The sequence below is a fragment of the Schistocerca cancellata genome, chromosome 3, assembly GCF_023864275.1.
Source record: "Schistocerca cancellata isolate TAMUIC-IGC-003103 chromosome 3, iqSchCanc2.1, whole genome shotgun sequence".
NCBI lineage: Eukaryota > Metazoa > Arthropoda > Insecta > Orthoptera > Acrididae > Schistocerca > Schistocerca cancellata.
Window position 1 is genome coordinate 357,897,678 of NC_064628.1, and position 15,822 is coordinate 357,913,499.

General features: G+C 40.1%; 1 protein-coding gene across 1 annotated transcript; it reads left to right on the forward strand.

Moving 5' to 3' along the window:
• Positions 1-253: 253 nt before the first annotated feature.
• Positions 254-14,613, forward strand: LOC126175047 (uncharacterized). The gene is made up of 2 exons (XM_049921557.1): positions 254-495; positions 13,780-14,613. Exons 1-2 carry the CDS (start codon positions 375-377, stop codon positions 14,184-14,186), a joined length of 528 nt encoding a protein of 175 aa, XP_049777514.1. The 5' UTR covers positions 254-374; the 3' UTR covers positions 14,187-14,613.
• The last annotated feature ends 1,209 nt before the right edge of the window (positions 14,614-15,822 follow it).

The following is a 15,822-nucleotide window of genomic DNA, read 5'->3' on the forward strand; positions in this document are numbered from 1 at the left end:
CATTTACTAAATAAATTATATTAATTACTGTTTATCTTTGAAAAGCCAGAGCTGATTTATATTTTACAATATATCTTGTTATCAAACAAATTATTAATATGGAATCAAATTATTTGTATAATTTTGTTTCTCATATCATTCTAATAATTTTAATAACTTAAGAAGATTTGATGTAATTTAGACGCAGCGTTTGTCACAGGAATGGATGTAGTTGGCTAACCTGTCCGTTTGACAAATGACAATGTGAGTTATTATCGCTGGTGTTGGGTGGGGGTTATGAGGAACAACAAAATTATCCGTTCATTGTGGTAGGGATTGCTTTAGTGTTGCAATAAGTGATTTATTTTGTGAACAGGTTTGAGTCACAAGAGAAAATGGATGAAACAGACTACGAATCATCAGTATCTTCTTACGATGAGGAAGATGAGCGTCTGCGACCTTTACCTTCGTTGGTTCAGACGGTTCCACGTCCTGTGATAGACGTCGACACCAGAAGTAATTTTTAATGTATTGTCTTTAAATTAGATACAGATAGTTTTTCAACTTTTTCTGAATGTTTCTCATATTCTATATAGAAAATATTACTCTTAACATTAAACGCTCGATATCTGTTGGAGCGCGAATAGTTTAGCCTAGTTTACTTCTGTGTATAGATATGTCAGGTTGCCAGTTTTTATACGGAATAAACACAATGGCTAAAAAATTTACAGCTGATGCAAAATAATTAATATTGTAGTAATACTTAATAATGATAAACACCAAGAACCTGCATTAATTTACACACAGTTTTGCAGGTATCAGGAAAACGGGCAAAGTTGCATATTATACCTTACTGCAGGAAAGTACTTATACATTTTAAAAATCGTATTAAGACTAATATGTAGCATCAGACACGAAGTTTTTCCACTTGGTCTATACATTCTTGTCGTCCATATTTTTAGAACTACACTTGGTATTAGTTTTTTTCCCTCCTCGGGAAGTTAGTTTCCACATGAAGCAGTCTCTTAGACAGTTTCCAATTTTAAATTTACCTTTGTTTTATGAATTTGCCTCTCACATTTTACATACCTTAAAAATGTTCGTTTCCTTTGGAAGATGCTCAGTTGCTTTATGCTATGTATGCTTAACTATGCCTCTCCAGTATAAGCTTCTGAAGTTCTAGGTTCCCTGTCATTTTCAGCCATTTGTGACAGATATGGTAATTTTTGTAGTTATCGTGTTGTCACAAAAATCTCTTAAGAGGTGCTGCTGGGGTTGGATACCAGATCAATCCTAGGATTATTATCTCTCATTTAGCAATTCTTTCACTTCTGACAGTGTTTGTTGATGTGAACAATGCTGAGTTGCACTGTGGCTAGGCATACCATCTCAAACAGGACTGTCGTAAAGCACTGTGGTGTTCAAAGCACTTATTGGATTGATGACTGCTTTAATTTTCTACTGGTCACCAATAGAAGTATTGTTTCGTATATGTGCAGACTTGGTACAGTTAATATTTTAATACTTTACATTTTTTTTTGCATAGTTTTCGTGGTGTTAGGTTCGCTACACATTGGATAGATTTCTTATGAAAGTTTAAAATTCTCTGACTATGTACATCTGTTCCTGTTCCCCATATCAGTATACAGTACAGTTTGCATCAGAAGATACGTCTGTAGTACATTTTTAGCAGAGTATCTGTTTCCGCTGTATAATACATTTTTTTCAGTAAGGATGTATTGCCGCGCGGGGTAGCCAGGCGGTCTGTGGCTCCTTGCCATGGTTCGGGCAGCGCCCCCTCCCATTGCAGGTTGAAGTTCTCCCTCGGGTTTGGGTGTGTGTGTTGTCCTTAGCATAAGTTAGTTTAAGTAGTGTGTCAGCCTAGGGACCAATGACATCAGCAGTTTGGTTCCATAGGAACTTATGACAAAATTTCAATTTCCAAGAATGTATTTTTACATAATTTTGAGCTTATCAGTGTGATTTTCCAGTGTCAGAAATTTTTCCTTATGTACCCTCAGAAAATCTATTACATTTCGCTACTTCTAGGTCTGCGTCCCCAATGCTCAAAATAAAATTCTCTGATCTGATAGCTCTGTTTGTTTAAAATGTTGTACTGCTAGGGCCTACATGTTATTTCTTGTTGTTAATAGATTGTTTTCCCTAAAATATCTTTTTTACCATTTGCATGTTCTCACTAGTTCTCCTTTCCAAGTTTTTTACTGAATCACTACATACTAATAAAATTGTTGTTGGCAAACATAAATACTTATTTATTTACTGCAGTGGCCATGTCATTTGTATACAAGACAAAGAGCAGAGGTGTTAGCATTGACCTCTAAGCTACTCCAGATATTTTTCTTTGTATTTATGGATTTATGTTCCATTTTAGCTCACTGCTGCCTGTTTTCAAATAAGGATTTTATAATATTCACAGCCTTTCCTCTTCTGCCATAGCAGTGTAGTTTCTCAAGAAGAATTGTATGACAGACACAATCAAAAACTTCACATAAGTTTCAGTATGTACCAGATACTTACCTCAGTTCAGTTATGGCCTCAACTATGTGAATGATTTTTACCATTGCGATCTTTGTGGGATCTCCCTTTTCTGAACCCGTGTTGTGCTTGATTTAAGATACTTTGTTTCTGTGTGAAGTTTATTGGCCTGTCTTTAATCACTATTTCTGCTGTTTCAGACAGAACAGTCAATACTTAAGGGTCTACAGTTTCTGGATCTCCTTTATCCATTCCTTTAAATGCTGGCACTAACATATGGTCCGTTCACATCTGCCTGCTTCTCAACACGGTGGCCACCTGTTTTTCAAGCATATTCAAGATGGCAGTCACTAGATACCTCATAATGCCCGCAAACAAACTTTAGCAACATGTTAAATATTTCACTCAAGCAATAAAATGAAACTAACAGGATAACTGTGAGAATTGGAGATTTGCCAGTGGGACAAACTAAATATATTACAATAAGAATAATGTTGTCATTCCAACACTAACACAAAACAAAAACGCATACATGAAATCCTTGAGAATAAATGAAACAAAACAACACACAATTTTAATTGAATAAGTAAAAAAATTGTTACCACCCGGTCAAGTAACAAATAAATGTAGACACGTGCATACGCATGTGCCGTCCCCCCCCTCCCCCCTCCCCCCCCAACACACACACACAAAAATTAGAGAAATTTAATTGTAGATGCCACATGGTCCCCCATGGTAGCAACCAACAGACAACCTAGTAAATTTTGTTGAAAGCTCCATATCTAGTACCAAATGAAATACCAAGGAAATAACTGTCAGATAATGAACAACACAACAAACTAATAATTTCAAAACCACAAACAAAACAGAAGCCAGTAACTTCTTTCGCTACTGCCTTTATCCCACATTGGACGCAGGGTCGGCAGGGTTATGTATGGATTTCGCATGGTTAAGTTAAGGGGTGGCCAGATGCCCTTCCTGCTGCCACCCCATACCCCCTGGGACGGAATTAGCATACTCCAGCTGTCTGAATGTAGTGTAAATCGTGAAATAGTGTGAATGTGTTTCAAATGTCTGAGTCATGTACCTGAGGTGAGACGTGGGGACCAGCCCGTTATTCACCTAGCAGGATCTGGGAAAGCGCTTAAAACCACATCCAGGCTGGCCGGCACACCGGCCACCATCGTTAATCCGCCGGGCGGATTCGATCCGTGGCCGCGGCGCGTCTACCCGAGTCCAGGAAGCAGTGCGTTAGCGCTCTCGGCTATCCTGGCGGGTAAAACAGAAGCCAGTAACTAACAACATTAAAATAGTTCACTGACAAGATAACAAAAACAAACATCCAAAACACAGCATTCAGTCCAGTGCCACACTAACATTACTCACAGTCAGTGTAGAAACATAAACATTCCACACTGGAGTGCACCACCACTCATAACACCCTCTCTACAAACACAGTTGTGATGTCCCGCAGCACAAGTGCCTAAAAGGCCAAAGCCGAGAAGTGGGCAAACTGTTGACCCACGTGTATCACCTTTTTGTGTGGTTATGCCAACCAGGTCCCCTCCTTTTTTATTTTTTAGTGTGGCAGTTATTTTTGAAACTTAGTCTGCAGGGAGTACTTCGGTACTGCACGGGTTTGTTGCTGCAGTTTCTCTGCTACAGTTACATGATGCTGACTGATGCTATTACACACTCGTTTGGATCTGTCTCTTCTTTCTACTCCTTTGTGAGTATGGTTTTAAACGTGGCTGTTTCTCAGCAGCAACTTTATGTAATTTTCAAACATAATAATTATACAGCCAGCTAGTTGCAAATAACTGCTTGGTACAGTGACCTATTTGGCACCTACTAAGGGTGTCTTCATCATAATGAAATTTCGAGAAACAGTAAAATTACACTGCTTTCTCACAATGGTCAGAATTTAGAGCAGCTATGCTCAAGTCAAAAATAAAATAACACATTCCAGCCTTGTCACATGTGCCTAGCTAGTAACATCAGAATGTTGTCCTAGCTAGGCATATGTCTCAAGGCTGGAAAATGTTTTATTTTATTTTTGACTTGAGCATAATTGCTTTAAATTCTGACCATTGCTTTGACACATGTAATTTTACAATTTCTCAAAATTACATTCTGATCAAGACACTTTTAAGAGGTGCTGAAACGTAGGTCAGTGTACTAAACAGTTATTTTCAACTGGTTGGGTGTAAAATTCCTTTATCAGTATTATATTTGTATCTCTTAAGACACGTGACTCTTGTCAGTTTTCATTTGTATAATTTCAGACAGTTTCATAGATAGAAGTAGTTTGTATTTTTACTTTTTGGTTGATGGCCTTCGCTATTCTCAACATTGTAGTATATGCTATCTTCTTGCACATATGTAAGGCTCAAGGCAGGTATGTTCTTTATGTATCTGGTAATTTTTGTAAGGGACAGTCACTTTATTTCCTTTTTTTTTTTTAAAAAAAAAATTCCATTCTGATCCATTTCGTGTTTGGTTTGCAAAAAAATAATTCTGCGTACTTTAAGATGCGCTAGTACCTTAATGTGGTGTCTTAATATTTCATATTTACAGCTCGTTTGGACATTGTCTTCTACATAAATGTCACCCTATTTTTCTGCTTTTAGCAAAATTTATAACCTATTCAAATTATCAAGTTTGTTGTTAAATAAGCTTACTCATACCCAACCATTCAGCCACTATGTTGTCCTCATCAGTTTTATCATCGCACAGTTCAGTTGTTTGCCGAAACTGGTCTGAAACAACTGTATTAACAACTGAATGTTTTGTATAACTGTAGGTATATATGGTCTGTTTACCTGCCTGATGTTCCTATACATCTTACTTGATTTTCACATGAAACTGGACATTGTATGTTCTCATAATGTAATGAAAACTTATTGTGTAGCAACTGTCTTTCAGCGTATCTATATTTACGTGCTATTACGTCAAAAGAGTATTTCTTCATGATTTTGTACTGTAGCATATCAACTACCAGTTGAGGTTATTGATTGACATATCACTACTAAAATGCATTTTCCCCCCAGAAGTTTATTTTTACTGCTGCTTCTTTAAAGCAAAATGTTTGAGATCTGTTGTGGAGTACAGTCCCCTACGTAACTGGCAACATGGATTGCTACTCCCCACATTTTTGTGTCGCATTAGACGGAAAATCTTGAATTCACTCTTCTGTAAACCATTCTGTATGAAAATATTGGGTACTTCACCACCTAATAATACTTGAAATTCTTCTCACTTTTTAGATGCAAATTGGACATTTTGATGCATTGTTTTTAAATAGAATTTGTGGCTCAATTTCTTTGAATTTTTTTTTTCCTGGATACCAAAGATTTGGCTCTTCTGTGTGGGCTTCCTATTCCTGATGCTTTTTTCACAGGTACAGCTGTCAGAAAAGCTGCTGCTGGTGTTTGCTCTACTGCTTGTGATACTGATAGTTGTTAATCATCTTCCCGAACTGCTGCTGATACTACTGATTATGATGTTGCTAGTGATGGTTTCACATGCTGATACCAATGTAACTTCTTCCTCATGAGATGTAGCTAGATATGCAGCTTCCTCATATGCCGTCAATGTATCAGTACCTTCTTTCAGAATTGGCAGTGAGCCTGTTGCAGGCAGTGTAATTTTTACGTGGCTGTTGAATCCTGTAGTATTTATTACATGGAGAATTTCTTTGGCCGAGATAGTGTATCTTTCAACTAATGAAACAAGAGTCCGTTCAAAATGCACCAGTTCCTCTCGCCTCTGGTTATATATGGAAGCAATTTGCCTTTCTGCATTCCTCATGTCTAGAACACTGTTAATACTTAATGTTTTGGAAATTTTTAACAATAATGAATCTTCAATTTTCTTTGTATAAATGATTATAATAGTGCTTCACTTCTGGAGCAATAAACTTGCTCTTCACCTTGATTGGGATTTAAAGATCCACTAGTAACTAAATACAGGGTGTCCCCCCCCTCCCCCCAAGTGATTGGTATAATGCGCCCCACTAAGGAATTCATCTCCTCTGTCAACCTGACCTGGTATGGATCCCACACTGATAAGCAATACTCAAGTATAGGTCAAACGAGTGTTTTGTAAGCCACCTCCTTTGTTGATGGACTACATTTTCTAAGGACTCTCCCATTGAATCGCGACCTGGCACCCGCCTTACCAACAATTAATTTTATATGGTCATTCCACTTCAAATCGTTCCGCACGCATACTCCCAGATATTTTACAGAAGTAACTGCTACCAGTGTTGGTTCTGCTATCATATAATCATACAATAAAGGATCCTTCTTTCTACGTATTAGCAATACATTACATTTATCTATGTTAAGGGTCAGTTGCCACTCCCTGCACAAAGTGCCTATCCGCTGCAGATCTTCCTGCATTTCGCTGCAATTTTCTAATGCTGCAACTTCTCTGTATACTACAGCATCATCCACAAAAAGCCGCATGGAACTTTCGACACTATCTACTGGGTCATTTATATATATTGTGAAAAGCAATGACCCCTTAACACTCACCTGTGGCACGCCAGAGGTTACTCTAACGTCTGTAGATGTCTCTCCATTGAGAGCAACATGCTGTGTTCTGTTTGCTAAAAACTCTTAAATCCAGCCACACAGCTGGTCTGATATTCCGTAGGCTCTTACTTTATCAGGCGACAGTGCGGAACTGTATCGAACACCTTCCGGAAGTCAAGGAAAATGGCATCTACCTGCGAGCCTGTATCTAATATTTTCTGGGTCTCATGAACAAATAAAGCGAGTTGGGTCTCACACGGTCGCTGTTTTTGGAATCCATGTTTATTCCTACAGAGTAGATTCTGGGTTTCCAGAAATGACATGATACGCGAGCAAAAAAACATGTTCTAAAATTCTACAACAGATTGATGTCGGAGATATAGGCCTATAGTTTTCTGCATCTGCTTGATGACCCTTCTTGAAAACTGGGACTACCTGTGCTCTTTTCCAATCATTTGGAACCTTCCGTTCCTCTAGAGACTTGCGGTACACAGCTGTTAGAAGGGGGGCAAGTTCTTTCATGTTTTTTGTGTAGACTCGAATTGGTATCCCGTCAGGTCCAGTGGACTTTCCTCTGTTGAGTGATTCCTGTTGCTTTTCTATTCCTTGGACACTTATTTCGATGTCAGCCATTTTTTTTGTTTGTGCGAGGATTTAGAGAAGGAACTGCAGTGCAGTCTTCCTCTGTGAAACAGCTTTGGAAAAAGGGGTTTAGTATTTCAGCTTTACACGTGTCATCCTCTGTTTCAGTGCCATCATCATCCCAGAGTGTCTGGATATGCTAATTCGAGGCGCTTACTGATATAACACAAGACCAGAACTTCCTAGGATTTTCTATCAAGTCGGTACATAGAATTTTACTTTAGAGTTCACTGAACGCTTCACGCATAGCCCTCCTTAAGCTAACTTTGACATCATTTAGCTTCTGTTTGTCTGAGAGGTTTTGGCTGTGTTTAAACTTGCAGTGAAGCTCTCTTTGCTTTCGCAGTAGTTTCCTAACTTTATTGTTGAACCTCGGTGGGTTTTTCCCATCCCTCACGGTTTTACTCGGCACGTACCTGTCTAAAACGCATTTTACGATTGCCTTGAACTTTCTCCATAAACACTCAACATTGTCAGTGTCGGAATAGAAATTTTCGTTTTGATCTGTTAGGTAGTCTGAAATCTGCCTTCTATTACTCTTACTAAACAGATAAACCTTCCTCCCTTTTTTATATTCTATTTACTTCGATATTCAGGGATGCTGCAACAGCCTTATGATCACTGATTCCCTGTTCTGCGCTTACAGTCGAAAAGTTCGGGCCTGTTTGTTATCAGTAGGTCCAAGATGTTATCTCCACGAGTCGGTTCTCTGTTTAATTGCTCGAGGTAATTTTCGGATAGTGCACTCAGTATAATGTCACTCGATGCTCTGTCCCTACCACCCGTCCTAAACATCTGAGTGTCCCAGTCTATATCTGGTAAATTGAAATCTCTACCTAAGACTATAACATGCTGAGAAAATTTATGTGAAATGTATTCCAGATTTTCTCTCAGTTGTTCTGCAACTAATGCTGCTGGGTCCAGAGGTCGGTAAAAGGAGCCAATTATTAACCCAGCTCGGTTGTTGAGTGTAACCTCCACCCATAATAATTCACAGGAACTATCCACTTCCACTTCACTACAGGATAAATTACTACTAACAGCGACAAACGCCCAACCACCGGTTGCATGCAGTCTATCCTTTCTAAACACCGTCTGCGCCTTAGTAAAAATTTCGGCAGAATTTATCTCTGGCTTCAGCCAGCTTTCTGTACCTAAAACGATTTCAGCTTCGGTGCTTTCTATCAGCGCTTCAAGTTCCGGTACTTTACCAACGCAGCTTTGACAGTTTACAATTACAATACCGATTGCAGCTTGGTCTCCGCATGTCCTGACTTTGCCCCACACTCTTTGAGGCTGTTGCCCTGTCTGTACTTGCCCGAGGCCATCTAACCTAAAAAACCGCCCAGTCCACGCCACACAACCCCTGCTACCCGTGTAGCCGCCTGCTGTGTGTAGTGGACTCCTGACCTATCCAGTGGAACCCAAAACCCCACCACCCTATGGCGCAAGTCGAGGAATCTGCAGCCCACACAGTTGCAGAACTGTCTCGGCCTCCGATGCCGACTTTCCACTTGGCTCTGTACCAAAGGTCCGCAGTCAGTCCTGTCGACGATGCTGCAGATGGTGAGCTCCGCTTTCATCCCGCTAGCGAGACTGGCAGTCTTCACCAAATCAGATAGCCGCCAGAAGCCAGAGAGGATTTCCTCCGATCCATAGCGACACACATCATTAGTGCTGACATGAGTGACCACCTACAGATGGGTGCACCCTGTACCCTTCATGGCATCCGGAAGGACCCTTTCCACATCCGGAGTGACTCCCCCCCGGTATGCACACAGAGTGCGCATTGGTTTTCTTCCCCTCTCTTGCAGCCATATCCCTAAGGGGCCCCACTACGCGCCTGATGTTGGAGCCCCCAACTACCAGTAAGCCCACCCTCTGCGACCGCCCGGATCTTGCAGACTGAGGGGTAACCTCTGGAACAGGACAAGCAGCCATGTCCGGCCGAAGATCAGTATCAGCCAGAGACAGAGCCTGAAACCGGTTCATCAGTCAAACTGGAGAGGCCTCCCATTCCAGCCCTCCGGAATGTCTTTCGCCCCCCTGCCACACCTCGAGACGACCTCCCACTCTACCACGGGTGAGGGGTCAGCCTCAATGTGGGCAGTATCCCGGGCAGCCACAGCCGTAGTCCGATCAGGGGATGCGTGGGACTAGCTGGCCGTCCCCGACAAACCCCTATCTGGACCCCCACAGTGATGCCCATTGGCAACAGCCTCAAGCTGTGTGACCGAAGCCAACACTGCCTGAAACTGGGAGCGAAGGGATGCAAACTCAGCCCGCCTCCAAACACAGCAGTCGCAGTCCCTCTCCAAGCTAAATACTGTTGTGCAAAGAACATCTAAACTAATCTACAGAGAGCACAAACAATTCAACACAAAATTGAAACTGTTATTAAAATACAAGATTGCCTAGTAAATGCAGTAATGCTGCTACATGCGCAGTGCTGAGACACTGCTTGGTGGCAGAAGGAGACTACGCGATTTTACACTATTCAGGTACTAAAATGCGATGCTACAACTCTCAAATACTATAATACAGCCAAAATTTATAAATTAAACAATGCAAGTGGAAATTGTAAAAGCATTACCATTCCATTCACAGTAATACAAATGGAATAAGGGTACATGAGGATTGCTCATGTTTCTTTCTTGGTATGTGATTAAGTGTGTTCTGTTGTCTTTTTCTTTAGTATTACTTCTCTCTTACCCTTTTATCAGATACATTGCCTGCAGTACTTACAGGCGAATAAACTGAGTGGAATTATTTATTCAGTTTACTATTAATAGCTTGTAATGGATCCTGTATCCCAACAGTCAGATATCGACGACAGAAGGGGGCTGGTGGTTCGCTGTGTGTCAGTGATGGTTAATTGTTTTAAAAATCACGTAATACAGAAGTGGAAAGGGGGGGGGAGAGTATTTCCAATGGAACAGATGTTGAAGCAGCAACTGGATTGTTGTTTGAGATGGTTTGGATTGTATGACACCAGCTGTGTCCGTAATATAACTGGGTAGACAAAAAATCTACTCTCCAGTGGCAGCAGGAGAAGACGCACAAAAAAGTGAAGGAAATGTGCCAGCTTTTGAAGCAAATGGCCCCTTCTCCTGGTAGAAAGATTGAAGGTGAAGGAAGAGGGATGAAGGAAAAGGACTGGTGAGGTTTATGAAATAATAAGAATTCAAAAAAGTTGCTTTGGAACCCAGGTCAGGGGAGACTTACTGAATGGGATGAAAAGGAAAGATGGATTTCTGGGGACTGGACTTGAGAACCTGAGAGCTTCGAGAAGGAAGCTTTGAGAAGGAAGATAGGGTAATAAGCAAGAAAGAGATTACTGCCAAAACATTGTGACGAGTTAAGAGCGGAAAGCTAAGTGTGTTATATGTGTAGACAGGTAGAGGGAAGAGGGTGAGGATAAATAGATAGGCCTAGGTCAGAAAATAAAACATATAGAAAGCTAAAGAGAGCAAAGAAAAGAATAGTTATTGAAAAGAAATAATGAGACTGAAGAATTAAATGTAAATTAAGGCCAGGGGAGAGGCAGGAACCAAGACATGTTGTAATTCCAGTTCCCACTTGTGTTTTAAGAAACTGGTTTTAGGGAAGAAATTCCAGATGGTAAAGCAGGCACAAAGGTCAGGGCTTTTGAGTTGTAGAATGTAGAGCATGTTCTGCAACAGGACAGTGCATGTTGCCAGTATACACTATCTGTCTATGCTCATAGTGACTTGGTGGTAGTCATACCAATGTAAAAGGCCGAGCAATATTTATGTAACAGCTGGTACACTGCGTGTCATTTCACAGGACTTGTATAGGTTGTGGTAGGAGGGTGCATAGTGCAAGTCTTACAGTTGGAAGGATCACAGGGGTAGGAGCAATTGAGTAGGGAAATTGGTGCAGGAGCAGCTTAGTGTCTGACCAGGATATTACAGAGTGGTTTTTTTTTTTGGGGGGGGGTAGAGAAAGAGCTATTCTTGATGTGTGAAAAAGATCAGACAGAATGGATGTCATTTCAGGGCTTGATTTTAGGAAGTCATATCCTTGTTAAAATAGCTGATTGATATATTTGATGTCATGACAGTACTGAGTGACAAGCGATGTTCTCCTGAGTTGCTTCTTTCTTTCTTGCTTTCTCTTTCTTTTTTGTTTTGGGATCATCAGTACTAGAACTGGATGTGATAGCTGGGGAAATCTGCTTTTGAATAAGGCCACTGGGGTAATAATATGCTGTAAAGGCTGAGGTGAGAATGGTGGTGTATTGCTATAAAGTCTGCTTCCGAACAAATATGTTTGCCTCAAATGCCAGGGTTATATGGGAGGAGACATTTGACATGGAAAAGATGGCAACTGCCAAAATGTAACTACTGTTGTTATTAGCTTTAATGTGAAAAGAAGTGTTCAGCTGACCCTTGGTGAGGTTGAAGTCAGTGTCAAGGAAATTGGCTTGGGATTTGGAATAGAACCATGTGAATTTTAATTGGGTGAATGTATTTAGGTTCCAAAAATTTTAACAGGCCAGCCTCACTTTGAGTCCATTTTGCAAAGATGTCGTCAAAGTATCTAAACCAAACCAGTGGCTGAAGGCTTGCGGATTCCAGGAAAGCCCCCTCTAAGCGACTTGCGAAAAGGTTGGCATAGGAAGGAGTGGAGCCTTCCTTGTTTCCATGGCCATGCATGTAATCTGTTTGTATGTCTGCTCCTCAAAGCTAAAGTAGTTGTCCATAAGTATAAAGTTGATTGAGGTGAGTAGGAAGGACAACATAGGTTTGGAATCAGAAGGGCGCTGGTGGAGGTAATGTTCAGCAACAGAAAGACAACGTGCATGGGGGGTGTTGGTAATGAGGGAGGTGGCGTCAGTGGTGACAAGCAAAGTGTGTGACGGGAGTGGGATGGACACAGATTTCACATCATCTTTGAAATGGTTGTCTTGAATATAGAAGGGGAGTCTCTGTACTATAGGTTGCAGGCAGGCGTGTGTTCACTGGGTGCTGTGAAGCCAATAACTATGGGATGACCATGGTGATTGGGCTTGTGGAGCTTACGAAGATGGCAAAAGGTGGGAGTGCATTGTTTTGCGAGGAAAGGGGTGATAACAAGTTCTATGGATTGAGATGTTAGTCCTTCTGAGGGACCTGTGGTTTTAAGGTGGAACAGAAGGTAAGTTCGCATCATTGTGATGGGATCTTGATGCCAGATGCTGTAGATAGAAGTCTCTTCGCTGGTGTAGCTTGTGTGTTCCTGTCAGTCAAGTACCACAGTGGTAGATCTTTTGTCTGGCAGGAGGATAATAACGAAGTCGTGTGGACTCTCCCTTACTGTCTCTCAAGTACCATTAGTGGTAGATCTGTTGTCCACCAGCAGGTTAATGATGGAGTCATCTTTATTTACCCTCCTGACACCAGTTTCTCAGAACTCCACAGGTGCAAACTGGTGTTGCAACATGTCACTGGTTCTCACCACCCACCTGGCCTTAATTTACATTAATTTCAGTTTCAGAATTTATTTTCAGTAACTATTCCTTTCTTTGCTCCCTTTTAGTTTCCTATATATTTTATTTTCTAACATGTCGGTTTTTCGCTGCTCCCTCCCACATCTATCACATACAGTGCACTAAGCTTTCTGCTCTTTTTAACTCTTGCATGATGTTTTGTCAGTAATCTTTGCTTTCTTGTTACTCTATCTTCCACCTCTAAGCTCTAAACTTCTATGTGTGTTTTGTCTTCTGCCTGGTGAGTATATTTTTTTGTCCATCCAATTATAAATTTTCCACAAGGAAATGACATGTAGGGTGCAATCTTCTTAAGGAGTAAGGAAGGCTTAGGGGTTATCTGGGATTTCGCATTGATTGGGTTGTGGGCAGCTTTAATCTTTATCTTGGGCCATAGTTGTGGATGGGAGTGAATAATCAAAGCCCTACATAAGAGTATGATAAATTTTGATGATGTGAGTAAGAGTGGGTGCCAACTGGATACTGTGGCTGGTTAATAGTGTATGATAGATTTGTTGTTATTGTTGAAACAAATTACAATGAAATACATTTCTAATGTAGCTGATGAGAATATGTTAGAAATAATTAAATATTAAGATTTTATGAAACATTGCATTAATTACCTATTTTCAGTTACAGATAACACAGTACCCACAAGCTCGAGGTCATATTCCCATGTGACCTCTGACATTTTCAGTGAGAGGACAGCATCCAGTTCATCACCAAATCAGCACACTGCTTCAAAGGCTACAGCAGAGAAGAGTCCTGAAATAAGCTCTACATCCTTACAGGATCTTCTTTCAGCACAGAATGTTAGTGCAGTTGACATTGATCCAGCAGTAATTATGTATTCAAAACCATTTATGAAGGATGCGTCATGTCAGACGATTGTGACAGGAGACATCTTGTCTTTGAATTTCTTTCAAGGAGATGGTTGCTTGATGGGTAGAGAATGGACATCATTTAGTGATGTATTATCTGTTCTTATGAGAAATGGAAATTCCGATTTGTATATTGGACAGTTGTTTAATCAAAGATAAAAATATTTCTCAGCTTTCACTTTAACCCAATTATGAATGGAGTATTTCTGTGGTAGTCGGGACATGTTGTGACACGTTGAAGATTCCTATATTTTATTGGATATTTAATTTTAAAATTTGAATGATACCAGAAGTCATATTCCTGTTACGTGACTGCCTGTTTGCTAAGGCTGTCATTATGGCTGTGATTTCTTGAATACAAAGTTTTCCTACTATACTTTTTTACTGTTTATTGTACTGAAATGATTAAAAGTGTATAATGCTTTTGTAAGAGGATTGGGGACACAAGCATTTTCAGTACATCTGCATTTTCACAAAGTTGTTGTAATTTAGTAGTGTGGTGCAGCATACCATGACCTGTAAGAGAGGAGATTGTATCTAATATTTTTCTACTTAAATGATTCACAATAAACTGTTAACAAGCATATTTCTCCTGCTTTCATTTTTATGCCTTTTTCTTGGAGAAACCAGTCAACATTTAAACTGACATCAGAAACACCCAGTTTAAGAGAAGATGTATTTTAGGAAAGACAACACATTTTGGGAAACATGGTGTAACATTATAGCCTTTTGTTTTTCTTTGTTTTAAATGAAATCTTGTAAATAATGTTAGTTTGAATTAAGTAAAACAATCACTATCAGTAAAATTGAAGCTGTAACAGCAAAAACAATTCAGTAGTGGACTAATTACGCTAAGAAACAAACTATTAGATTTAACAGTTAATAGGTCCCCGGTGGGAAGTATCTTTACCTTCACCATCACCTGGAATCAAGCACTGGCTGCCATTAAACTAAAACAGAAGAAATAAGAACTTCTGATTTATGACTTGATGCAGCGCAGTGCTGAGATTTAATTCAGCTGTTAACACAGGAATGTGTGACAGCATAGTCATTGCCCACAACACTCACATGGAAGGCATTTCTGCAGCTCCCAGCAGGGGCCACTATGAGTGCCACTTCCTTCACAACTGTGAGCCTCTTCCCGCACACCTCACTGCATGCTCCTGGCCTGATAATGCGAAACATCAACTACAAACTAATGAAGAGATAAACAGTTAAAATAGTTTTCCTAGATTATATTGAAAACAAGAATTAATTGTAATCATTGTCCATAAATTTCAATTGCAATTTCCTCACAATACCAACAAATATTTCACTTTCTGATAATCAATCACACACTTAAAAATTAATATCAGTAATACAGTTCCTGAGGAGATTGCAAAAATTTTCACTGATAAATTGCTGTGCTAGATGTGACTTTCTAATCAAAGTTTCACCCACCCCACTTGACCCCCACCCCATTCAAAGATTCAAGGTGCGTTCTGTAACAGGCCTGCATATGGAGCTAGTGACAGCCATCTATAAAAAGTAGATCACTTCTAAATATCTCTCATATAAATAATTTCACTGTCAATAATTACACGTTTTCACTGGCAACTGTCTCTGGTTGGCTTTTGTAAAGAATTCTACACAAAGAAAGCCAAATATGAACTAAAAAGAGTCCTAGCAAAACTTGACAGCATAAAATTTTGATTCATGTGGAGCGGAAACATAACCATTGTGGTGTCCACCAACAATGAGTGTGTATCTTTTTAGCCATCACTCACTACTCTGTGCCCACTGTCATCAACCTTTG